The sequence below is a fragment of the Aythya marila genome (genome assembly GCF_965140915.1).
Source record: "Aythya marila genome assembly, chromosome: Z".
NCBI lineage: Eukaryota > Metazoa > Chordata > Aves > Anseriformes > Anatidae > Aythya > Aythya marila.
The window spans coordinates 69,958,046-69,982,045 of record NC_139080.1 but is presented as its reverse complement, the minus strand read 5'-3'; the positions used below and the strand labels follow the sequence as shown (position 1 = coordinate 69,982,045).

At 45.1% G+C, this 24,000-nt stretch overlaps 3 protein-coding genes across 3 annotated transcripts in view; 2 read left to right on the top strand and 1 right to left on the bottom strand.

Annotated features, from left to right (window-relative positions):
• Positions 1-24,000, top strand: part of ACO1 (aconitase 1) — a 340,782-nt gene that overhangs the window by 75,963 nt on the left and 240,819 nt on the right. The gene's annotated exons all lie outside the window — the stretch shown is intronic.
• On the top strand, positions 154-7,665 carry XPA (XPA, DNA damage recognition and repair factor). The gene is made up of 6 exons (XM_082784399.1): positions 154-423; positions 1,053-1,184; positions 3,338-3,443; positions 5,067-5,232; positions 5,953-6,070; positions 7,447-7,665. Exons 1-6 carry the CDS (start codon positions 231-233, stop codon positions 7,593-7,595), a joined length of 864 nt encoding a protein of 287 aa, XP_082640525.1. The 5' UTR covers positions 154-230; the 3' UTR covers positions 7,596-7,665.
• The window catches only part of NCBP1 (nuclear cap binding protein subunit 1), a 31,528-nt gene continuing 16,273 nt past the window's right edge, over positions 8,746-24,000 (bottom strand). The window contains exons 15-23 of the mRNA XM_082783022.1: positions 22,584-22,687; positions 21,632-21,754; positions 20,256-20,358; positions 18,806-18,899; positions 16,179-16,282; positions 15,228-15,342; positions 12,602-12,733; positions 12,073-12,186; positions 8,746-11,180 (exon numbers count right to left, since the gene is read on the bottom strand). Of these exons, the coding sequence (XP_082639148.1) occupies positions 11,067-11,180; positions 12,073-12,186; positions 12,602-12,733; positions 15,228-15,342; positions 16,179-16,282; positions 18,806-18,899; positions 20,256-20,358; positions 21,632-21,754; positions 22,584-22,687 (1,003 nt within the window). The 3' untranslated portion in view covers positions 8,746-11,066. The remainder of the gene's footprint in view (positions 11,181-12,072; positions 12,187-12,601; positions 12,734-15,227; positions 15,343-16,178; positions 16,283-18,805; positions 18,900-20,255; positions 20,359-21,631; positions 21,755-22,583; positions 22,688-24,000) is intronic.

The following is a 24,000-nucleotide window of genomic DNA, read 5'->3' as shown; positions in this document are numbered from 1 at the left end:
GCACGGCGGCGGGACGGGGCTGGGGAGGGGGGGGGGAGGGGGCGCCCGCGTGGGCGGGGCCGCGCGCCGCGCGCCTGCGCAGAAGGCGGGAGGGGGGCTCCCCTCCCCGCCGGCCCCCTCCCTGCCTCCCTCTGTGCGCAGGCGCAGTGCGGCGGCGGCTGGGCGAGGGGAAGGGCGAGCCCGGCGCTGGCGGAGCCGGGGGGGAGCGCGGCGCCCGCAGCACGGCCGCCATGGCCGCGGCGGGGGCTGGGGGAGCCGGCGCCGGGGTAAAGGCGGCAGCAGTGAGAGCGGAGAAGGAGAAGGAGGAGGAGGAGAAGCGGCCGCCCCTGTCGGCGGCGGCGCTGGCCAAGATGGAGCGGAACCGGCAGCGGGCGCTGGCACTGCGGCAGGCGCGGCTGGCGGCACGGCCCTACCCTGCCGCAGGTCGGATGGAGGAGACGGGGCGGGATTGGGGCTGGGGCTGGGGCTGGGGGTCGGGGATCGGCACTGGGGTGCCGTGTGGGGCGAGGCGGGGGGCTGCGGGGGGTCCTGAGGGGATACGGGGGAGAGGGGGGGGGGGGGGGGATGGGGGCCGCCAGCCGTTGGGCGCGAGGCGGCGGGGGCGGTTGGGGAGGGGGGGGGGGAGGGGGGGGGCAGCGCGCGCGCGGCCGTTAGTGAGGTGGGGGGGGAGGGGCGGCGGCGCGCGCGCGCGCCTCCCCCCCCCCCCCATCCCTTTTCCTTCTTCCCTTCCCTCTCCTTTTTCCCTTCCCCCCCTCTTCGCTACCACGCGTGTGGGGTGAGGGTGGGGGGGGGGTGGGGGAGGGGAGGGAAAGGGGGGGGGCGCTGTGTGCGCGCGCGCGCGCTCTCGCCGCGGGCCCCCCGCCTCGCGCCGCGGGGGGAGGGCGCGCGCCCGCGCTCGCCCCCTGTCGGCAGCGGCGGCGGCGCGGGGCCGTCCCCGGTGCGCGGGCGCGTAACGCGGCGCCTCCCTCGCTCCCCTCCCTCCGTCCCCTCCTTCCCTCCCTTCCCTTCCCTTCCCTTCCTCCCTTCTTCCCTCCCCCGTTTGTCTTCCGCAGGCGGCGTGCGGGTGCGGGCCCCCGCCAAGGTCGTGGACACGGGAGGGGGCTTCTTCCTGGAGGAGGAGGAGGAGGAGGAGAAGGAGGAGGAAGAGCGCGGCAGCGCCGCCGCCAGGATCGTGCGTCCCCCCGGTAATAATGGCTGGAGGGAGCGGCGCAGGAAAGAGGTGGCCGGGGCGCCGGGAGGAGCAGGCGGCGCCGCGTGCGTGGAGCTGGCGGGGGCGGGCAGGAAGGCGCGGGGGCGACACTGAGCCGGGTCGGGCTGAGCGAGCAGGGCGGGTTCGGCAGCTTTTTTTTTTTTTTTTTTTTTTTTCTCCCTCATTTTTTTTTTTCCCCTTTCCCTCCATTTCCCACCCTCTTCCCCCCACCCCTTTCCCCTCCCTCCTCCTTTTCTTCCCCCCCAACGCGTCTCGCTGGATTAGCGCGGTTTCTGGCGCGCCTGCATCCATCGGTATTCGGGCGGCTCGCGAGCGAGCGAGACGCGATGAAAAAGGAAGAATTTTAAGCCGCGGAAGTGGGACGCCGCGTGTGCCCTTGGGCTTAGCGGCTTTTTTCCCAGCCCCCGGTAAACGCTATTTCCGTGATTTCTTTCGGGATTTCGGGTTTGTAAGACCTATTTAAGCCTAAATCCGCGCGGTTCCGTCGGTCTGGGGGAATTTCGAGGTTTTTCGCTAGCCTTTATGCCGCGATCTGGGCGCTGCTGCAGTGTCAGCTTTTATCGTTATAAAACGTTGACGCCAAGTTGCTGATCGTTCGGTGGAGGATTTCGACATATTGCCTCGTGATATTCCCTCTCCAAAAAGCAAATGGAGAAGTAGGAATCCCAAAATAGATCCACTTTCTTCTCTGGGAATGTCTTTGTCTTGCTTTGTTCTGCTCTGAATCAACTGCAGGGCCGTTGGTGCAGTGTATCTCTTTGTTAGAAATCACCACCGGATTTCGTTAAGAGCATAAACGGCTAGCAGCCTTTACTGCTTTCGAGAGGCTTATGCTTTTCTGTTCTCTTTTTTTTTTTTCTTTTATTTTTATTTTTTTTAAAAAAAGAAGTAGATCTGGGATGCCTTTGCACTGGGGTCGTTCTTGCTGTATAATTCATAACGTCATTGTCCTAATAAAATGCCTTTATGTTCGGGAGTACTGCTTTAAATTACGAAACGTGATGTAAGAGCATGGCTATGCGAAGTGCTGAAGCGCCCGCCCCGCTGTCGCTAGCGAGACTGAATTGGGATAAAATGTCGGCTTTGCTAGATTCAATCGGCTATAAATGCAAACACTATTAAAAATGTATGATGTTGCATGTCAAGAATTAATTTTCTATTTCAGGTATTATTAATGCTCTTCACCGCTGCTGCACTTCGGCTTACAAAACTGTATAAAACCACTAATTTTCTGCTAGGATTTTTTTTTTATGTTACTGTTCAAACGAGCATTCCTTCTAGCTGCGGGTACGTGAATCAGTGTTTCAGGGTGTCACATGGAGCATAAAGCAGATGGCGATGACGCTGGAGGTGATCTCTACCCGGCGAGGATGCGGCCAGGAGTGATGGCCGGCACTGGGATGAGCCTGGGCTTGGAGCAGTGCTGAGAGGGCTTGGGGAGAGGATTGTAGTGGAGCTCCATCCCCATTCCACTCCTAGCAGCTCTCTGGCCATCCACCTCCATTTCTGCCAGCTGGAATGCGCAAGAGCCTTGCCAACTGCCCCAGGCCTCCGTTGAGCTCTTTTTGGGAGAGGCAGGTGTGGCCGAGCTAGGAAGAAAACTGGAGCAGGGCTGAGTTGGATTGTAATGCCAGTGCGGCTCCTGTACTGCTTCCTGCTCGAGCCACGCTCCCCTGCCGCCATCCCCTTCTCTGGTTTCTCCCGTCCCTGCCCGCATGTCTCCTGCATATCAGGACGTGCTTTGAGGGCCGGAAGGGAGGAAGCGGTAGGAGGGGATACAAAGCACCTCATGGGGAAATGCGGGGGAATTTTCTTTCTCGCTTAGCAATTGTTAAGTTGAAACAAATGTGTGCTCTCGAATGTTGAAATCCGATACTAAATGCAGTGAACCTTCCAGTAAAAAAAAAAAAAAAAAAATCTATCAGCAAAGATGGGATTGCACGATGATGGTTCTGAATTTTTACTGTATCTTTCGGGTAAACTTTAACAGAGGAATTAAACGAGCTTGTAATGAATAGTATAAAACCAAATGTAAATTTTAGTAAAGTTGCTTGTGATACCAATTCCATATGTTTGTGTTCAACGTGGTGGTAGTTCCTTTTAAAAAAAAATATTTCTTTCCATTAGCACCTGTGCTAGAATTTGACTATCTCATCTGTGGAGACTGTGGCAAAGAATTCATGGATTCCTACCTTATGCAGCACTTTGATTGGGCAACTTGTGATAATTGCAGGTATTACAGATAATCAGGAGAGGGAAGCTTTATTTTGTGTAAAGATTGCTAGCTGTAATTTGGTAAATTAGCCCTTAATTAAAAGGCCGTCAGCAGAGAGGTTTCTCAGTAACTTTAGACTTACTGAAAAAGTAAGAGGAAGTTGACTGATGGCCTCTGTATTTTCCATTATGAAAGTGAAAAATGGCAGCGTCACCTCATGAGCCTGTGTTGGATGCAGGACCTAAGTAGGGGTTTGTGTAATGTTCTAGAAACAATGTCTGGGAGTGGCTAGCGAGCCTGGCGGCATGCAAATTCATGCCTGGTGGAGGGCACTGTTTAAATAACGAGCTGGGCTGCATAACGCGGTGTCTGCTTTATAGCGCGGGGCCAGGTCCTGGGAGAGAACTCCCTGTCGCAGTGAAGCAACTTTGGGTAGCCAGAAGTTAGCAGAGGTGGGCCTGCAACATGGCAGCCCGAGAGCAGGGCCCTGCGGGGTGCGAGGGGAGGCGGCCCCCCTGCTCTGCCTTCGGGCGGGGGGCACGCTCGGCAGGCCGCCGGGATGGCCGGGCAGGGACAGGCGGTGAGGCAGCCCACCCCTCTGAGCGTGGGGACGGGTGCGAGAGGGGATGGAGGAGGAGAAAAGATGGCTGCGAGTGCGTTCGGGGAGCTTCCCAGGTAACCACGTGGAGTGGCAGAGTGCCTGCGTAAGCCACAGGCAGCTCATCGCCTCCAGGGACAAAGTGCTGCCTCTTCGGGGGTGGAAAAAGGCACGGGAGGAGAGGGCCTGGGGACTGGAAGGCAGTTAGTTACCCTTTGGACTAGTGGCTCTCGGAGCCGAATGTTGAAGGAGTCGGTGGTGCAATAGCCTTTACTATGAACTTTGAGATTTGGTAGAGCTGTATTTACAGCACTGCTTCCTTGATGACGCTTGCTAGCACTTCCTGCTTGGCAAACTGTTCCAGATGAAGCAGTTTTAAGTTGTCCTTAAGTCAGGATTTTGTAAATTTTTTTTTCCATTAATTGGTGAGTGCCGCTGCGGTTAGACAGTTTTTCATCTGTCTGGCTGAAACTGCAGCATTTTAAGGTCTTTATTTGACTCTTTCTCGATGCTTGCTGAATTGCATTTAGAAACGAGTTCTGTGTGCTAATCTCTTTCTGGGATCTAGCAGCATATGGAGTGTGTATATTCTGTCTCAGGTGATCTGACCTGTCTCACATTACACATTCTTTTTCTCTTGACCATGTGTCAGGCTTGTACTTTTGTCCTCTGAGTTACATCTGTGTTAGGTGAATAGCCTAAAGCTACTCATAATCTCCCAAGTTTCAGTTGTTCCTAGTGTAAGAAAATAAATAATAATAATAATAAAAAAAAAGCCCTTCCAGAGAAACAAAGAAACAGCTTATATTCGCTCAAATTGGAGGGTTTTCTAGCATAATTCCAGTAAACCTGTATCAGAGTTTAGCTAGAGTGTTCGACTTCAAAATTAATTGCATACATTAAAAATTGAGAGGATGAAGGCTGCTGGTATTTCAGGAATGCTTGGGGATGGGATGGGGACTTAGAGACTGATAAGTAGTTTTCAAGAAACTGATAAGTAGTTTTCACGTGTAGCTTTTTCATGATTGTTTTACGTCTTCCAGAGATGCTGAAGATAAGCATAAGCTTATAACAAGGACAGAAGCCAAAGAAGAGTATCTTCTCAAAGACTGTGACTTAGACAAGAGGGAGCCGGTGCTCAGATTTATTGTGAAGAAAAACCCTCACAACCCTCGGTGGGGTGACATGAAACTTTATTTAAAGCTGCAGGTATAGAAACCGTTGGAGTATTTCAGCCTCTTTTTTTTTTTTTTTTTAAACCTTTGTGTGACTTCGATGACCAGAATTTATCACTTCAGTCCTGATTGCTGAGTCATTTTGATAAAGCCAGGTATATTAAGTTTGGCTTGTGTAAATTTTCTTTATGGTCGAAGTAGCGAGGTATGGGCCAAATTCATGAAAATGTCCGTGTTTTAAGGCCTTTTAAAGACATTTATGGACCAAGACCTCGGTACCCCTGTTTGCACAAGTACGGGCCATAAAAGTTAATGGCCTTTCAGTGCTGACCTGAAAGGCGTTGGGCAGCTGCTGCTGCCTCTGGCCCTTTGTGGCTCGCGGCCCCGGGTCTGCAGCTCTGCCCTGGGAGCGGGAGCAGCAAGTCGATTTTACAAGGCTGTAATTTCCCGTTCCCTCCTTTTCTCAGGAATGCTGCTGCTTTGCTTGAATGTGCACAAATTCAGAGCGGGGTTTGGTTTAAGGAAGTTAATCTAGCTGGTGCTAAAACAAATCTCCTAAGCTATCTGTCGGTGTGGAAGGAATGCTCACATTTGCAGTTCAAAGGCGAAGAGATAGGAGGCAGAGACAGGATTCTTGGTGGTAGGCTTGACTTAGTTTGCATATGTATAGGGGGAAATTGTGCCTGTGAGTTAGAATAGTTTATTTTTATCGTTTCAGGGGAAAAAAAGAAACACATTTGTGTCCATCCTGTAGGTAATCAAGCGTTCTCTTGAAGTCTGGGGTAGTGAAGAATCATTGCAAGAAGCAAAGGAACTCCGCCGTGACAGCCGAGAGAAGATAAAACAGAAGAAGTTTGATAAGAAGGTTAAAGGTAAATGCTCAGACTTGCATAACGCTATACTTAAAGGAACGTCCAATTCCGCGTGAGGGTATTTCTGTATCCGATCAAAGTGGTTAGCGCTCGGTGTGACAAAATGGAGGCTCTGCATGACCTGTGTGAGTAAGCCTGGAGCAGTCCGGTCTGACCTCGTGGCTAGCTAACTCCTCGGAGCAGAGGGTGGGACTAGAGATCTGAGGTCTCTTACAAACTGAGTTAGCCTCTTGTCCTGTGGAAATGCTGCAAGTGACAGAAATGATGTATAAAAGTCCTTTACAGCGTTTTAAAAATTCTTTGGTATGACCTAGAGCATGCCTGGGATTGTCTCTGTTACTCTTTCTGACTTGAAGAAAGCAGATTTTTTTTTTTGTCAGTGGGTTATAATTCAAAAATCATACATGTGCAGTGGGATAACTGTAAATGAAGGCAGAAAACGCCTTTTCCCACTGTTCACAATGTTCCAGCTCAGAGTTTTACTGGTTTTCATCCGTATTTTTCCTAAGAAATTAATATTTAGGAGAGTATGCAGCGGGTAGGTGAAACTACAAAAAAAGGCTTTCAGCTCAGACACGCCGGTCATTTTAAGAGCCTGCGCGTCAGTTTCCTAGCAAGAGCTGAGGCTTGGCGCGGTGCTGCCTGCGCGGGGCTCACACTCGGAGCCAAAGGGCTCGGGCTGGCCGCGCTGGCATTGTCTGGAGGAGGCAGCACAGAGGGCTGAGCAAACAGGAGGGATTGCAGCAGACCATGGCAGAGATGATGGAGTTCAGGGCAAGGACAGGCCTTAACATGACGGCGTTTGCAGCCTAAATGACTTGGCTGGAAATGTTACTACCCTCTGCTGCTTAGTATTCCCGCCACCCACTTGCAGCATGCAGAAAGTAGTATGTCAGGCTCGACCGCGGGGCGCTGACTTCACTGCAGCTGCTGGATAGGCAACTTGCTGCTGGGCGTAGAGCTGGGAGAATGCAGAGTCATTTAGGACGAATACTGTGACCTGAATGAGAAGTGCTTCTTCTTAGTCATGTAAAACAATGAGGTGCTTCATGCTTGCCTCCTCCTTCCAGCCAGCCCTTCTGGATAGCTTTGAAGGGCAGCACGTATGAGGCAACACATGCTTATTCCAGGTGGAAAACCTGCTGGGAAATTTTGCCATTGTATTTCCTGTCCTTTAAAACCCTGTGAACAAGGCGAAGCTGACTGCAAGGCAAATCAAAACTTGTTCCTGCAAACGAGTATTGCAAGAACAAATTTATGTCAGACGGGCAGAAAGCAGGTTGTCAAGGGTAGGCCTCAAAAGGTGGGTGGGTGGCTTGAGTTTTATTCACTAATGCTTCACCCTCTCAAAAAAATCCTCTTAACTTTCTCCTCAGAGCTCCGCCGCGCAGTGAGGAACAGTTTGTGGAAGAGAGCAGCTAGCATCCACGAGCATGAATATGGACCAGAAGAAAACATTGATGAAGATACATACAAAAAGACATGTACTGTATGTGGCCATGAATTAACTTATGAGAAGATGTAATTTTTTTCTAATTTAAGTATCTTTTTAATTGTATTTTGTATTAAAGTCAAATAAACTAAATATGACCAAAGCGTGAACAACTTGGGTGAAGAATGTTTCTTTGTGAGAAACTACAGAACAGTAAGGGTGGGCTTTCTGGATGGGTCTTGGGGTGGAAGATGCACATTTGTAACAGTTGAAGAAATGGTTACCTTGCTGGTGAAAGGTAAGTTGGCATCATTACCCTATTCTGATGAAATTAAAGGTGGAAAACTTCCCCAGCTGCTAGCTGGGTTCCAGTTACTAAGACCCGTCACGGGCAGCAGGGCACGGGGTACCCGTAAGTGAAGGTGGGAGATGCCTTTCCCCACGGGCTACAGTACCCTGGTCCTCGTCCTTGGCCTCTGTAAGCACACTGGGAACTAACATGGCTGGTGCAGTCAGCACTTCAGGAGGCAGCCTCCTCTCCTTCATGGGGAGCTGGAGCCCTCTGCCTGCAGCGAGGGTGGTTTTTTTGGGGGGAAGGAGAGCAAGAGCACAGAGAGCAGCCCGCGGTGAGGGGCTGTGAGGCCAGCACCCTTGTGGCAGCGAGCAGCCCTCTCCTCTGCTGCTGTTCCCTGCTTGGCCCAGGGAGCGCAAGATGGCTCCCTGCGCTCACCTCCATTTTGGAGGGAGGTGTGAGTAATTCTGGCAACTCCCTCCCTCTCCTTGTGCTGAGCGAGGCCGGGAGCAGCGTTCCCCTGCCGCGCTGGCTGCACTGCACGTACCTGCCTGCTCTCGGCGTGCGCAGGGGGACAGCTCGGTCCCAGCGCGCCCTCCTCCCTTTTCCAACTTTCCGCTGCCCTTCCTGCTGCCGAGGAGTGCACATGGAAATGGCTGCAGCCAGGCAGCCACCTCCGGTCAGCCCTGCCCTTTGTCCACCACGCTGACACGGGGCAGGCCACGGGGAAGCTGCTGAGGCAGCGCAGCCCCAAAACACAGAGCGCTGCCAGCCCCTGGCTGTCTGGTGGCAAGGAGAGGGAAGGCGCCTGTGCCAGCGGGCAGCATGCACGCACGCCACGCGGGAAACGGGTCCGAACCCGGCTGCACCTAGCGCAGCACAACCCTCTGATGGCCGCGTTGCTTCAGCGCCACCCCCCAAAAACAGCTCGGACAAACACTCCCTGTAGCAAGCTGCTTCACCTTCATTTATTTTCATCTTTTAATTGTGGATTTTTTCCAAGCACGCCGCAATTCTACAGCATCTTTACGCTATCTGCCAACCCCTGTACTGCGGCAGCTCCAAGTTCCTGCAGCTAGCTGCCCGCATCGCTTTTAGGTACGAGCGTGTCATTCCTCCCTTCTCCCAGAGATCCAACCGGTTTCCCAGTCCAGTCCACCCAGCTGTGTGCCGCCGGACCGACCGGGAGTACAGCAAGGCTTGCCACAGACTGCAGGGATGTAATCAAAGCCCATGCGCACGCGGGAAGTTCAACCAGTTGTGAAAGACTTTGCTATTTGGTTTTAAATCACAGGATTACGCTGTCCGCACACAGGTGTTTGCGACTGGATCCCGAGCACCATTATTTGCCAAGGCTGAGAGGAAGTTACAGGTTTGCAAGTTTTAACCGCATCATCGCTTTTACAGAAATCATATCACAGTCAGTCAGATCCCCACCATTGGTTAATATCAGAATTCCTCACTGATCTGAGACAGTGGAAAAAAAAAAAAAAAACAATTAAACTCTCTACACCGCTAAATGTTTCTTCAAAAAAAGGCTATTTGATTACTCAAGAACATTAACAGAAAGGTCTGAAGCAGAAGTCTGTGCACAACTGACAAAACCCTTGCATAAAGCAAATTCGTAACACTTAACAGTATACTCTAAAAGAAGGGAGGGGTCAGTCAAATCAGAGAGGGGAAGCAGACAAAGCAGAAGTAACAGATTTAATCTATGAGATATATCCAATTGCTACAGGCCACATACAAGCTTAAATCAACACTCAAAGTAAAAAATGTCATTTTTTTTTTTTTTTTTAACCCTCCTCACTTGATTAGGAGGTCAACTCATTAATGTTGGGATGAAATGCATTACTAGGCATAACACTGAAAAAAAAATTGAACAAAACTTCAACAAGGAACAAAATTACCCAAAATTCATCACTTTTGAGCTTGAACTGAGTAGCACTAGGTACAAAATTCTTTAAACATTCACCAGCAAAATAAAGAGACCATAAACGGCTTGGAAGTACGCTGCACAGTACAGACCTGAGCACCTAAGGCAGTGTCTTTGCCATTCGTCACTGCTTACCGTAAAACAGACTGCTGATTTGGCATTTATATAAGTAAATCATTTGCATAACTCGAAACTAAGGCTACTCTATTTTCAGGTTGTGTTTCCCCAGTCTAACTCTCCTATAAGGTATCAGTTTAGCATTAAAACGCTTTCTGAAGACATGGGAGCCGCATGCTGTTGCCACGCTTTGAAGCAAGGGAAGGGCAGCAGATACAGCCACCACGAAGCAGTTGTCACTAAGCCAGGTGAGGCGAGGGCACTTGGTTTATCTGCAGCCAGTACCAGAAGGGCTTCTGGGATCCCTGCAGGTGCAGCCCAGCTAGCTACAGGCTGGAGTTAAGGAACAAGCTGGACGCTGCCCTTCCCTCTCCGCTGTGGGGCTGGAGGCCCCTACACCTCCGTGAGGTGAGCAGTACAGCAGCAGAAAATCCTTCCCACTCCGAGTGTTGCTGACTGTCTCTGCCTACTACCAGTGGAGACGACTGCCAGGAGCAGTTCATGGTTCTTTGACCCTACTGCCAGAAGGATTGCATTTTTCAGAAGACGTACATGAAGTTCCTCTACTGATTGTTTATAGCTACTGGAATAAGACACCAGACAATACATTTAAAAAACATATTTCAATTGTATTACAACCATGTTCTTTCAAACTCTGAAAATCTAGCTGGCTTGATAATAAATCCGTATGCTGTATCCTACTTTGAAAGCTTATCTCAATGTTTCACGTGCCCAAAATTAAGACACTTTTTCCTGTGCCATCCTAGAGAACTTACCACACTGTTCACTGAGAAAGCGCATTCCCCTTCACACTCACAAAACACTACAAATTGTTTCACATTTTTGCAATTCCTTTGATTTAAGGGCCAGGCAGAGGTAACAAATCCTATAGTAGTTTTTGCCTGGTTTTCCTTTTCATATAAACAAAGAGGGGGGGAAGAATGCTAGCATGAAGTCAAGAGTCAAACCAAATTAAAAGACAGATTAAAAGAATTTGTATTTTACTTTATGTCAATCCCCTATGAATCGTATCTAGTAAGGCTTATGATGCTTACACAGTTTGCTGTAGGTTAGAGTACTGTATTGTTTTACGTAAGAGCACATGAAAGCCAGTTTTAGTCAAAAAGTTTTTCATCCCCATGTTTCGCATAAAAAAAAAAAAAATTAATTCATTAAAGTCCTGCAGACAAGACTCTGCCACTCTGCCCACGAATACTCCTCAGGCCTGCAGAGCACAGAACTGCTGAAACACAGCCAGTATGTGGTGGTCCAGTTCAGCTGTAAACAGGAGGTTCTCCAGGGTCACCATGTACTGCTGGATTATCTGGTGATGCTGGCAGATAAAAAAAAAAAAAAGTTTTGTTTTCACGTATCTTTATATAAGAACAGGAAGAGAAGTCAATACATTTAAGAATCACAGGTCAAGTATTTTCATCCAAATTGCCGAGCGCATCTCATTTCCATGAGACATTAGCCACTGACAAGAAAGGCACGATGCAGAACCACCACTGACTGCAGAAAGAAAAGAAAGCACACACTGATAGCCTGTTTCAAGAAGCACCATGCTCCCTGTGGCTTTCCACTCCCGAACACTGAATTGCGTGCAGTATGCCACGTCCAGAGGCAACTGCGGAAATATCTTCAGAGACTCAAGTTATTTGCCATGCTCTGAAGTCACATCTATGATCAGGGAAGGGTTCAGCCCATGGGAGAATTACGCTGCCACTCCCTTGCAGTCACCCATCTTTTGATATACGTCCTGCTCACACTGCTACAATTTTTCTATTACTGTGGCCTTCATCCTTTCATCTGTGCTTGTTACCTGATTTAATACAAAGCCAAGAATTCCTGTCCAAATTTCTGATATATTTATGCATCTTAGTAAACGGAATTTTGCAGTATTTTCATCCATGTATTTAAGAGACTTCTATTTTAGTATTCTTGTTTGCTCAGAGCTTTGCCCTTACGATAAGCACAGTCAAAAGGAGCTCAGCTAATTTCACAGTCACAGCTCAGAATCTACTTTGCAAGATCCAGTGCTTCCACCAGCATGTGGCGAAGAAGCGGCCAGAACCAGAAAGTTATGGCCAAGCCCTGCAGTAGCCTGCAGAGATATCATGCTGCCACCTACTGCTCTAACGGTGTGCTCCGCTCTCCAGCCACAAAAGCTTTTCAACCCAGCATGCGCCTGCCCACACCCTTCCAAACCGAGACGTGGAACTTACTTGTAGGAAGATCTGCTGCAACCTCTCTATACAGCTCTTGTACCAAGGTGTAAATACATCGATTCCACCGGTTTCACAGCGCACTAAGTGCTCAGTTAACAACATAATGAAACGCTTCAAGAGAGGAAAAAAAATAATACTTATTTAATCTCATCAAATGAAAGCAGGTTCCTAGCTTCAACTAAGGGTATCTTGGGGACAGAAACTTTGAGCAGCAACATGAGAGTAATCATTTTGCTTGGCAGACGCTTAATTAGTACACAAACAAAACCAACTTACCTTCTGGTTGTTCGGGAAACTATATAATAGCAGAATTCTGCTCCTGTGCACATGAAACTAAACAGATTCTGCTCAGCAGCAGTCTTTGCTGTGGGATGATCTGGGATTGACTCTAGACCACATTAAGCCCATCAGCCCGTTTTCCTATTCCCTTTTCCTCATCCCGACAGTATGTCTAAGATACAAGTGACACCAAAAGCGTATAAATTCATTAACCTTAGAAGTGGGATGAGACCTTCCCCGTCATTACCTGGAATATAACAAGGAAGAGATTCTTCTGCTCACTCTGAGCTGACTCAACTTTCTCCTGCAAACGCTCTATCTGCTCTTCTAGAGGTCCATCTTCCCGATCACTGCTTCGGTCATCATCATCGCTGTCTCGCTGTAAGTGACAACAACACACTAACTAGCAACCTGGCTACCTGTGGATACTGTTAATGCCTTCTGGTTTTACCTGTGAAAAGGTCTACAGAGAAACTGAAGAGCAGCAACTGAGGCTGCGTTTTAGCTTGGCAAGAACTGCATATTTTAGGATATTTACTTTGAGTATAATAACAGAAGACCCACTTGGAAGAAAAGACACCGGTGTGGAAAAGGCTTGAAAAAAATCAAAGTATCAGAGCAGCCAGAGAAAGCTTAAAGATTTACTAAGCTTTCACATACTGGAGAAACAATAGAAGATAATAATGCCTGCTGACTTTATCATTACCAGATAATGAACAGCTTAAAAAAAAAAAAAGGCATAGATGTTTTAAATTGTGGCCACTGCTACAGGACAGGCAATTCATCCAGCGAACAGCTGTGAAATCTCAGGACTACAAAAAAATAAAGTGCCTTTGTGCTAGAGGTCAGACGAATCTGGCTGCTTAGCGCACATGGAAAACCAGCCATTTTATTAGCCCATGGTGCTGAAGTGGGACCTCCCCTTATTCATGACCAAATGAGACTACAGCTCCGAGACTACAAAGGGACAGGGTGGAAACCAAACTAGTAACATGCAATTTTCTCACTGCCTGAAGCTAAACCAAACCAAACGAACCACCCCCACTCCCAAAGAAAAACAAACAGGAAACAAACTCCCCACAAAATGCCCACAAGTACATGGTATCAGACTGTGATCTCAGATAACAAAGTTTTACACAAGACTAAATGGGATACAGGAGGATGGAGAGAACCAAATGGATTAGGATACATTCAGATGTAGATATTGCGTCACACCCCATTGTTTCCATGTAAAAAGTGCCCGTACAATTAACAGCTAAAAACTTAAAATATTTGTAAAATGAACATGAGCAACTTGTGACAAATGTGGGGACATCTTAACTCACCTACTGCATGACAACTGAAATTCACAATCAGAAGACACTGATAGCTCTGAGTCAGTGTAAAAAAAAAAAAAAAAAAAAAAAAAAGGCTTTCCAGATCAAATGTGAACCTGAGGACTTTATTTTATTCTTTCTATAGGAACTTACTTTTTCCCCCCATCTACAGAGGTTACTTGAACTTAAAATGATGAAAGATCAATGGGCCCTAAGAGAAGGCTTGGACTCATTCCATAATAAGGCAATCCATTTCATGCTGGGGACATCAAAATTTGATGGTTTCCTTCCTCTAAAAGGAATGGTCATGCAGCAGAGCACCAGCCTGCAGGACTACTCACTGTTGCATACAAATGCTTCTTCCTGGCACAATACTCATTTAAAGAATTCAGTAATAAAGAGCTGCAGCATTAGACAAGTACAGAAACAAAAACACTGATGTATTCGTTTCAAGATGCCAGAGAAGCTCTTTGTCTCACAGTAAGATCAATGATTGCATCCAAGTCTTCAATAATTACCGGCATTTATTAACTGCTGATCAATGTACATTAAGGATGCAAACAACTATGACAGCTGCTGCTTGGAGTGAACAGAAAAAGACGAAGAGGTAAACTTGCACAAGCTAACTGTGAGATGTTGGTGAAATCTTCACAGGTACTCCTGGAAACAAACGACTTGTGCAGGTTTCTTCAAAAACCACAAGCAGCCTCTGTGCCACATGCCAAATTCTGACTTGGTTTTGGGACTAGCTAGGGGTTTTGCGCAAGTACTCACACTCACAGACTATGCATTAACCAGGAAATTCTTTCGTACTCTCTGCGACTCTCAACCTGTCTATAAACTGACTTCATACTGTCACGGCCTAGTATTACATTCAGCCAAGGGTCCTGTCCTCAGCAACTGCCACAGAAGACACGCTCTCACCCCATCTTACTGTCCTACTTGGGACAAGAGAACACAACAGCAGATCGTTCATCAGTTTGTTGCATACAGTAACTCGCATCATGCAAAAGGCATTCAGAAAAATAACCTGGAAGAAGGAAATGACAGGTGCCAGTGTCAGAATCCAGCAGCATCCATCAGAAGAACAGTAACAGCCAACTTTTCAATAGCAAATAGCTGTTTCCGTGCACTTCTGCATGGAAGCCACAAGAGTACTCTTTAACAGAACTTACTGTAAATATGTAAAAAGTTTGTAACTGTTCTCAGTGTTACCTAATAAGGTAATTGGAATCCAGATAAGAAGGGAAATGGAAGAGATGCTCATATTGGAAGAGAAACTTGTGAGAGAAAGCTTGGACAGAGTAAATAGACGTGAATTCCCCTAAAGATTTTACTGATTTCTTAACGTAATTGCAAACTTCAGAAATGCGGATTGATAACACCCAATCAGTTTTTAACGTTTTAAGTGCTACAAATGACCACGTCTGCTTACATACTTCCTGATAAGCATATTTAGTCTGTCCTTCCCCAAAAGCAATTATGCATCAGTCTGGCAGCATGCAGGTTTGTGTAACTTAGCTTAAAATAATTAAAAATTACAAACAAATTACTCACTCTTTTGTGCTGTCTGGCCAATCTTGCCTTAGTCTCCTCCAGTTCCTTATGAATCTTCAGAACATGCTTATTCATCTTACGAATTGTGGAATGTAAGATTTCCCAGATATAAAACCTACATGCACAACAGAGTAACAAGCTTTGCCTAAGAACATTTTCCAGGGTTCTTCCACTTTGGTATGTTTACAGACTACTTGCAAAATGACATGCTAGCAACATTCTTGCCTGGTCATACAAACACACAATGCCAACTGTCTTGGTTTCAGTTAGGACAGAGTTAATTTTCCTCCTAGCAGCTGGCACGGTGCTGTGTTTTGGATTCAGGATGAGAATCATGTTGACAACACACCGATGTTTTGGTTGTTGCAGAGCAGTGCTTACACTAAGCTGAGGACGTTTCAGCTGCTGGCTCTGTCCTGCCAGTGGGCAGGCTAGGGGTGCAGCAGGAGCTGGGAGGGGACAGACCCAGGAGAGCTGACCCAAACTGGCCAAAGGGGTATTCCATACCATCTGGGGTCATGCTAAACAATATATAGGGGTGACTAGCCAAGGTTAGGCTGGGCATTGGTCAGCAGGTGGTGAGCAATTGCACTGTGCCTCACTTGTTTCGTACATATTATTGTTATTAGTACCATAATCATTACTGTTATTATTTTCCTTTATTTTCTGTCCTACTAAACTGTCTTTATCTCAACCCACACACTTCATTTTCCCATTTCTCTCATCCCAGAGAGGGAGGGGGAAGGTGAGCAAATGGCTGTGTGGTGTGTAGCTGCCGGCCGGGTTAAAGCACAACACCAATTCAGAAAGAAAGATGCTGAAGTAGGTATTTTGTAGACAGAACAATGTTAATTGTACCATTTGCTTACACTACTCAGTTTTCATAGATGTAGTGGCCACTTAAAATAGTAATTCATAGGATAACAACAACCTAAGACAAGTTCGTGTTACCTAGTAAAATCATGTGCAAGCTCCGAGGAGAAGATCCAGTTTGCTACTGCAGCACAGTCAACAATTTGTGTCCGAATCATCTTGTCCACAAGCACAGCAATCATCTGTATTTTGTGAAAGACAAGATAGTCATTTCTATCAAAATAAGAAAAGGTCTTGTGGTAACATTCAGCCTACGCAAAGTACTCCAGCCTCAGAGGTGGTTTGATGCAACTCAATATTAGTGGTATTACCGGGTAATTTCAAATACTTAAAAAAGCTACTGCTGTCTAGAGATGACATCTGGTTAGTCTAGCCTAAAGCTACTTACATTAGAGGATCTTTATCAACTGCATAAAGCAAGTATTCTCATTTTGTTGAACAACCTTTTATTCTACTTGTGAAAGTATCACATCACTCTTCATAAAGTTACGTATTTCCATACACAAGCAAAAAATACACGCATCAGAGTTGGAAGTGAAACGTCACGGACACAACTCCAAGCGTTGTCATCAAAGCACTAAAACCACAGCCTATACAACTCTTGCATCACCATAAGGAACAACTGTTGGCCTACTCTCCTCGCACTGCAACAGTTTTCAAATGTGACAATAACCTCTTCCCTACAGGAACTACTCCTGTTAGGACATAACATTATTATATTAGGACAGAGCCGGTGCTCTGAAGTCAATGGAAGTGTTTGCCTGCTACAGGCAGTGTCATGATTCCAGAAGCTTTGCAAGTAATCTAGTAGGCAACTGCAGAGAAGAGCTACAGACCAAAGCAGTTAGAAGCTGTTCAAAAAAAGAAAAAAAAGGCTTATCTTAGTTATTCATGTGCTTGAATACCACAACATCTGAGAACCACAGCCTGCAATGTATTTATCCTCACAACCAGCCATTGTCACATTAGGAAGTGTAACAAAGCTCCTTTTAAGGAAGGAAAATTAAAATAACTGGATGAATCATACAGAAGACTCAGGACTCAACTTTCAAGTCCCAGGATAGCATCCTGTGCTCTATTTGCCTTCCTGTAATGCCAAGACGAATCTCTGATTACTTAGCCTGATCTTCCAAGAAACACAGGCTTAGAATTTGGGGAAAAAATTTCATCTCAGTGTTGAAGTTTCTCTTCATGAAGTCACCAACACGACCTTTCTAAATTGGTCCAGGGACTACTGATTCCTGCTGCTAAATCACTATCTGCAACAGAGATCACTCATTACTATTATATGCCTCAGAAATACTACTGGTAGTCTGAACCAAATCAAAAGATGTTCCCATTTATACAGGAGCAGGGTGAGCTGCATAAAACAGACTCCGTACAGAGTCTGTGTGCCAGAGGTTGTGGACTCACAGAAAAGAAAGTGCTTAACAAGAAGCAAAAAAACTGAACTGCGATACGTGGAGGAGAGGAAATTTAGGCTCCATGATCAAGGCCTTCATAACTTGTTTTAAAGCAATCTTGATTTATTCATAAAAATCTAATGTAACCATTAAGTATGGGTTTGAAACCTCCATCTCGGTTTGGTCCTACTGCAGTACAAACGGATGAAGAGGATATGGATATTAGATTGCAGTAACATAATTTCTTCTGATCCAGATAAAGGACAGTAGTAAGAAGTAGGTCAGATTGCAATCATCACATTTTCAAGGTCAGTGTTTTGCGCAGGAAATTTTATATAAAAAAATATTTTTTTTTTTTTTACTGTACTTAAAAGATACCTAGACAAGATCTTATATCTCTGTTAGGCACTAAGTTTTTACCCTTAGGAGCCCTAGAGAACAGACCACAGGTCCAGTAGCAGATGCAGGAATTATCCATTGCTCTCAGTGGAATTGCTTCGGAAAGTCTGGACTATGCAGCTGTGAAATACGGTCCACTTTCAGACACGGTTATGTGTAACACAAACACATCAGTATGGAATACATGAAATAATTAATGCAGGCAAATTCAGCATGAGTTCCTTATCGATTTCTATTTATAGAAGAATGACAGCTGAGGGAGAAAACAACTGCTGTGAGGAAACTGAACGGCTTAAACAAGTGAGGTATTTTTCATAGGTCTTCCAGGGTGTTATTTCCTCTGGCTTGAGATTGAATGTAATCATGGTACTGTCAGACTGATCTGTTCTGAACAGTTATTGACTGCAGCTCTACTCACTTTGCACATGCACAACAGTGACTCCAACATGATCTTTGTGGAATAACTGCATGGCTTTCACTACCAAGTGAAAAAAAGCTCTGAAATCAGGTTTTCTCATATCCAAAAAATTTGCCTGCTTTTGTTATGAGATCTACATCACATTTTTCAATTCCACACATCAACACCAGTTTCCAATTTTTGAGCAGATACAAGTTTTTAGCAAAAGTTACTCTCTTATTTGACAAAAAACATAGCATGAAGCTGAGTCAGAATGACAGCCTTTGCTCTCCCGTAATTTACTGAGGAACAAATGGCTTCACAGTATATACTTCACCTCCAACCTTCTTTTTAGGCACTACTAACAACAGTAAACACAATTTGAACTTTCCTTCAAATAAGTCAATAGTCAAGAATCTTTTAAAGGATATAAAGCAAACTGTACTGCTTTTTATTTAATATGACCCCTGTGAGTCAAAACTCACAACAACATTGCAACCTCTTACCTGTGGGTGATTCTTCCAAACCTCATATACAACCCTCAGAACATGGAGTTTTCCCTCATCACTTTCAGCAAGTGTTTTAAAGACTTCATGAAACCTTTTAACAGATACAAAATAGTCAGTGGAGGGGTTGGGATCAGGTCAAAAAAGCACGAGATATGAGGCAGGTGGTTTAGACTGCCCAAAAGGAGAATTCTGGGACTATCTGCAGCAATTCTTGAACAATTAATCTACAGAAAATATAATCAGCCTGAGCCAAAAAAAAAAATCTACAGTCCTAAAAGCAGCTTGAATCTCGGTGGTGAACTTTCTCCCTGACAGTGGACTACATTTCTCATACTCTCACAGAAAGCAGGAGGCACTTTCATGCTTGGTGTACTTAGCTACACAACTGAAGCAAAATTTGCTTGCCTTTTTGAGCCTTAGACCTTCTCGATATGTGTTTCCATAACTTTAGACACTTAACCAATCTGCCTCTTTTTGACAGAAGTGCAGCTAAAGCCTCAATTTTAGCATAGTTATGCTCAATGCCACACAGTGTTCACAAATCGGCTTATTGTAATGTAACTATAAAGCACTATTTAGACCTTTTTGATCTCATGCCTGCCACTGCTGGTCTGCAGCAGGGAAAATATTATGGCTCTGCATATTTACATCAGCCGGCCTCTTGTACTACTGATTGCAGGTTACTGCAACAGCTTCTTGTAAACACGGCCTTTACAGAGCTTCCAAGAACAGGTTTTTGTACTACCTCTTTGTATTTTCACTGGCAAACACAGAACCAATCCATTAAGATGTATTTAACTACCTTTCCCAGATCATGGCCATTTAATAACACCTGAAAATTACACAGTACTAAAAATGAGCTATTGTATCTCATTTTGCTGAAAAAAAAAAAGGTAAAGTAAACTCTTTAAAGAATTTTATTAAGGGGTGCTCTCCAAAATACTCAGGAATTGATCTTATTTTGTTTTGTTACATACAGACATTTGTAGCAAGCTGCTTTTACATTTCCTATTTTCTTTTCATTTTCTCCAGGCCTTACTGTTTGTTAGTCATACTCATAGTAAAGATAACGTGATGACTGTTACCCAGTCATTCAAACATAAGGCGACATCCCTTTTTCCTCATATGCGCAGCAAATGAGTAATCCTAAAATGGATTTAGGTTCCAGACCTGTCTCACTCATCTGATGTGCATCACATCGCTGTGACATACGTCACACAGCTCAATCAACGGGATATATACCTTTGTTAACTCCATTCACATATGTGAGCTAGCATTTACACTACCATTCCTTCAGTAAGCAGCATCACTAGTTCTCCAAATCCTACTGCATTGTGAAGCACTGAGAATATGGCTGAAGCCTGGAGATCAGCTTTCTTGTCAGTCATTTCATTGTCAGAATTAAACAGTTCTGTTAGCCCCAAAAGAACATACGTATTACACTTACTTCGCCAGGGCACTGAAAGAGTGGCTGAAAGACTTTGCAGCTAGATGGAGCAGGGTCTGAACAAAGACTTCTATTTTCAGAGGGTTGAAGGTAAATCCTTCATCTGCAAGTTATTTGAAGTTCAAACCGTAAGTACCTCAAGCAGAGCACGTAAACTACACATAAAACTGGAACAGTAACTTACGGTTTTAACTCATTTCACAAAAAAAAAAAAAAAATAAAATGGCAAGAGGGGCGTGCAAGGCTGAGCAGGGAGCTGGTAAAGATTTTCCAAGTACTTATTTTACCAAGTATGTATTGCAGATATTCACACCCCCGTTTTGTCACGGGGAAAACACACGGGGTGAATTCCAGGCCACTGAAGAAGGTATCAGAGACACAGCCCCACTACAAGCATGTAACATAACAGCAGCAGAGAAGGAGAGCCAAGGAGGTTTGCATCAAGCTGAAGGCCTGGTAGACCATTAGGAAAGGACAGGGGGTGAGCACAGGTGAAGCTAAGGATGATTAGGAAAGGATGGCTATTTCTAATATGGGAGAAGGTCAAACAAGTGTGCTAGCAAACATGGGTACTAGAGGTGAAAGGTGCTAAATCCTTCCTATAGATCTACAGATGAAGACAAGTGGGACAGGCAACACTGATTACTGGGTGACGCCTAAACCACATCAGGAGACACGACAGAGGATCTCAGGACAAGAAACTTATTACTGGTGCTCTCTGCTTGCACGGTAGAGCAATTGCTGTTACTATGGAAATATACTATATACTATGAAACCGTCCCCATTGCACAGATCACTTCTCAGAAGACAGATTCTCTATCTCGTACTCATTCTTGCCCCCTAAAATGCATGGGCTTTAGCAATCAATACTGCCTGAGGCTGCAAAGCTCAGCAGAACTTGCATGGAGTCCCATTGTGAGTTTCTATTGTAGGAGGAAGAGAACCACCTTCTGTGCAAGATTAACACCAGCATGCGGCTGTCTTGTCTGCCATAAGACTGCACTGAGAGGAGGGGAGCTTTTAGACAAGGGCAAAAGCACTGAATTGCCAGGGTAAGGCAAACAGCATGAACTGTACTATGAAGGCAAGGGAAATGTTAAATTCCTTCATGATGCCTCTGACGACAATTCCAGGAAAAGCCATCTCGAGCACTGGGTTACCGCTGTTAAGAAAAAGAGGTTTGCTTCTGCATGTAACATGTTTACAACAAACCTTAACAATGGTGCATGACTTTTATTTACTAATACATTAAAAGCCAAATGTAGGAAGGAAGAAACAAACAGTTCAGTTAACCAGCACACACATAGCTCCAGAGGAGTGTAAATCAGTGCATACGGAAGTATTTAGAGCCTTGCAAAGCCTAACAGATATCTTACCATCATCATCATCCTGGTTTGGATTAGGCACATCTTTTAAAATGCTGAAGATTTCATCATTACTGGCCTTGTTTTTAATTGCAATTGTTAAACAGAGTGCCACAGTATATCCAGGAAGAGACCCTAAACAAAGAGGTCAAAAAAATCAGTAGACAATTGAGTACTTTTTATCATCAGTTTGCCTCTCAGAGAAGCAAGTACAATTCCCAGATACACTTAAAACTAGCAGTTTTTGACATTGTCCACACCACTATTCCATAACACTGCTCAGCAGATTTCCTAGTCTTCATGTTAAATTCAAAACATTCGGTACAATCTTTAGAGCTGAGGTCAACATATCACTCTCCCTTTCTGAGGTTGTATTTCATCCTCCCCCAGTTTCCTAAAGATACAATATTGCCTTGTTTTTCCTCACTTCATCTTTGGTGGCGAAACCTTTATGTTTAGGATTGTCTATTAATTTTTTTATTATTGGTTGTAAAAAGTCTCTACGTCAATCTCCACATTATTTGCTGTTTCATTAAACCCAGTTTACTGGTAGAATGCTCTACTGTTTTATGAAGGTTAAAAAAAAAAAAAAAGCCCATATTATCATTTCATGTGCTTACTTTTGCATAGGATTGTGCCTGAACAGGGAAAATAGATGAATTTTCCAACTTTAGTCCTCTGACAAACAATGCAATACTGTACAATACCACAACCACCTCAGCAAAAATAACTTAATGTATCTGGATTTTCTTTTCGTTTACAAAATTAAAAGACAGTAATACAGAGATCCAGACTTTGTATTAATTGCTCATATGGAACATATGTGCCCATAAAAAAAATCACTTGTATTTGTTTCACCTGCACTTTTCTTTATGAAGGCAACCGATACGCTCAATCTAGTGTGCTCCCTTGCTCTGAAACACTTGAATTCGACCACTCAAGTAACCTACCACGTAATACTTACTATTGCTTTCATCTCCATATTTGTAAATGCACACTGGATTTGCAGGACTGAGGACAGAAAAGCTTGCAGGAACAATGTCTATTATTCGCTGATGGTAGGAGAGTCTAGAAATAAGTTTCACAGAGCAGAATGAAGATGGGTATATGTCCTGGTGTCAGCTACGATAGTTAATTTTCCTCCTAGCAGCTGGCACGGTGCTGTGTTTTGGATTCAGGATGAGAATCATGTTGATAACACTCCGATGTTTTAGTTGTTGCAGAGCAGTGCTTACACTAAGCCAAGGACTTCTCAGCTCCTGGCTCTGTCCTGCCAGCAGGTAGGCTGGGGGTGCAGCAGGAGCTGGGAGGGGACAGACCCGGGAGAGCTGACCCAAACTGGCCAAAGGGGTATTCCACACTGTCTGGGGTCACACTAAACAATATACAGGGGTGGCTAGCCGGGGCTGGGGGGCCGGCTGCTCAGGGTTAGGCTGGGCATTGGTCAGCGGGTGTTGAGCAATTGCATTGTGCATCACTTGCTTTGTACACATTACTGTTATTAGTACTATTATCATCATTATTGTTATTATTTTCCTTTATTTTCTGTCCTAATAAACTGTCTTTATCTCAACCCACATGCTTCGTGTTCCCGTTTCTCTCATTCCAGAAAGGGAGTGAGGAGGGTGAGCAAATGGCTGTGTGGTGTGTAGCTGCTGGACAGGTTAAACCACAACACTATAACATCAGGGCCAACACTTAAGTCATTGATTTACAATGGTTTTTTTTTTCCTGGTCTTTACATTTCACAGATGTTTCTTCAACACAGTGGTAGCTTCTACTTGTTAGTAAAAGTAACTTGCCAGAAGATGCTCTCTATTCAAATACTTTGATACTGAGAGCATCAACTTCACAATTTAGCTTGTGAAAAGATTTAGAAGCTGCTTGGTAGGATGCTTTATGCAAAAGCCTAAAATGCTTTCTAGAAAACTAGTAGGACATTGGTAATTCAAGCAGAAAAAAATATTAAATGTCTTCATGTCTACAAATCTCTTGATTTTACTTTCCAACTTATTTGATTACTATAAAGGCTTAAATTTCACCACCAGTTTCCAGTGAAATGGAAGAATGTAACAGAAAAAAATGCATTTATTTTGTAGTACAATACTTTCACCCTTCCTATAATCTAAATCACTCTATACTCTATATCACTCTAAAATGGATTAATGTTTCCGTGTGGGACACTGAACAACATGGTCTTTTTTTCTCCCTTCTATATCCTTCTCTCTCTAGAATCCTAAGTCTAGTCCTGATTGTGTACTCTTATTGTTGGGCTTTGGAGAAACTTGTTTGTGAATTACTACTATTATTATTTTTAAATACAAGCAACATCATAGAGGCCCAGAAGCTATGAATGATCTTGATTCTTTTAGAATAACTTA

Bases quoted from the DNA above. Each gene is read 5' to 3' on its own strand.
- XPA (XM_082784399.1), top strand. From the start codon at position 231: ATGGCCGCGGCGGGGGCTGGGGGAGCCGGCGCCGGGGTAAAGGCGGCA. The intron at 1,185-3,337 runs GTAATAATGGCT...TCTTTCCATTAG, and splicing joins CAGGATCGTGCGTCCCCCCG to CACCTGTGCTAGAATTTGAC. The intron at 5,233-5,952 runs GTATAGAAACCG...TCCATCCTGTAG, and splicing joins AACTTTATTTAAAGCTGCAG to GTAATCAAGCGTTCTCTTGA.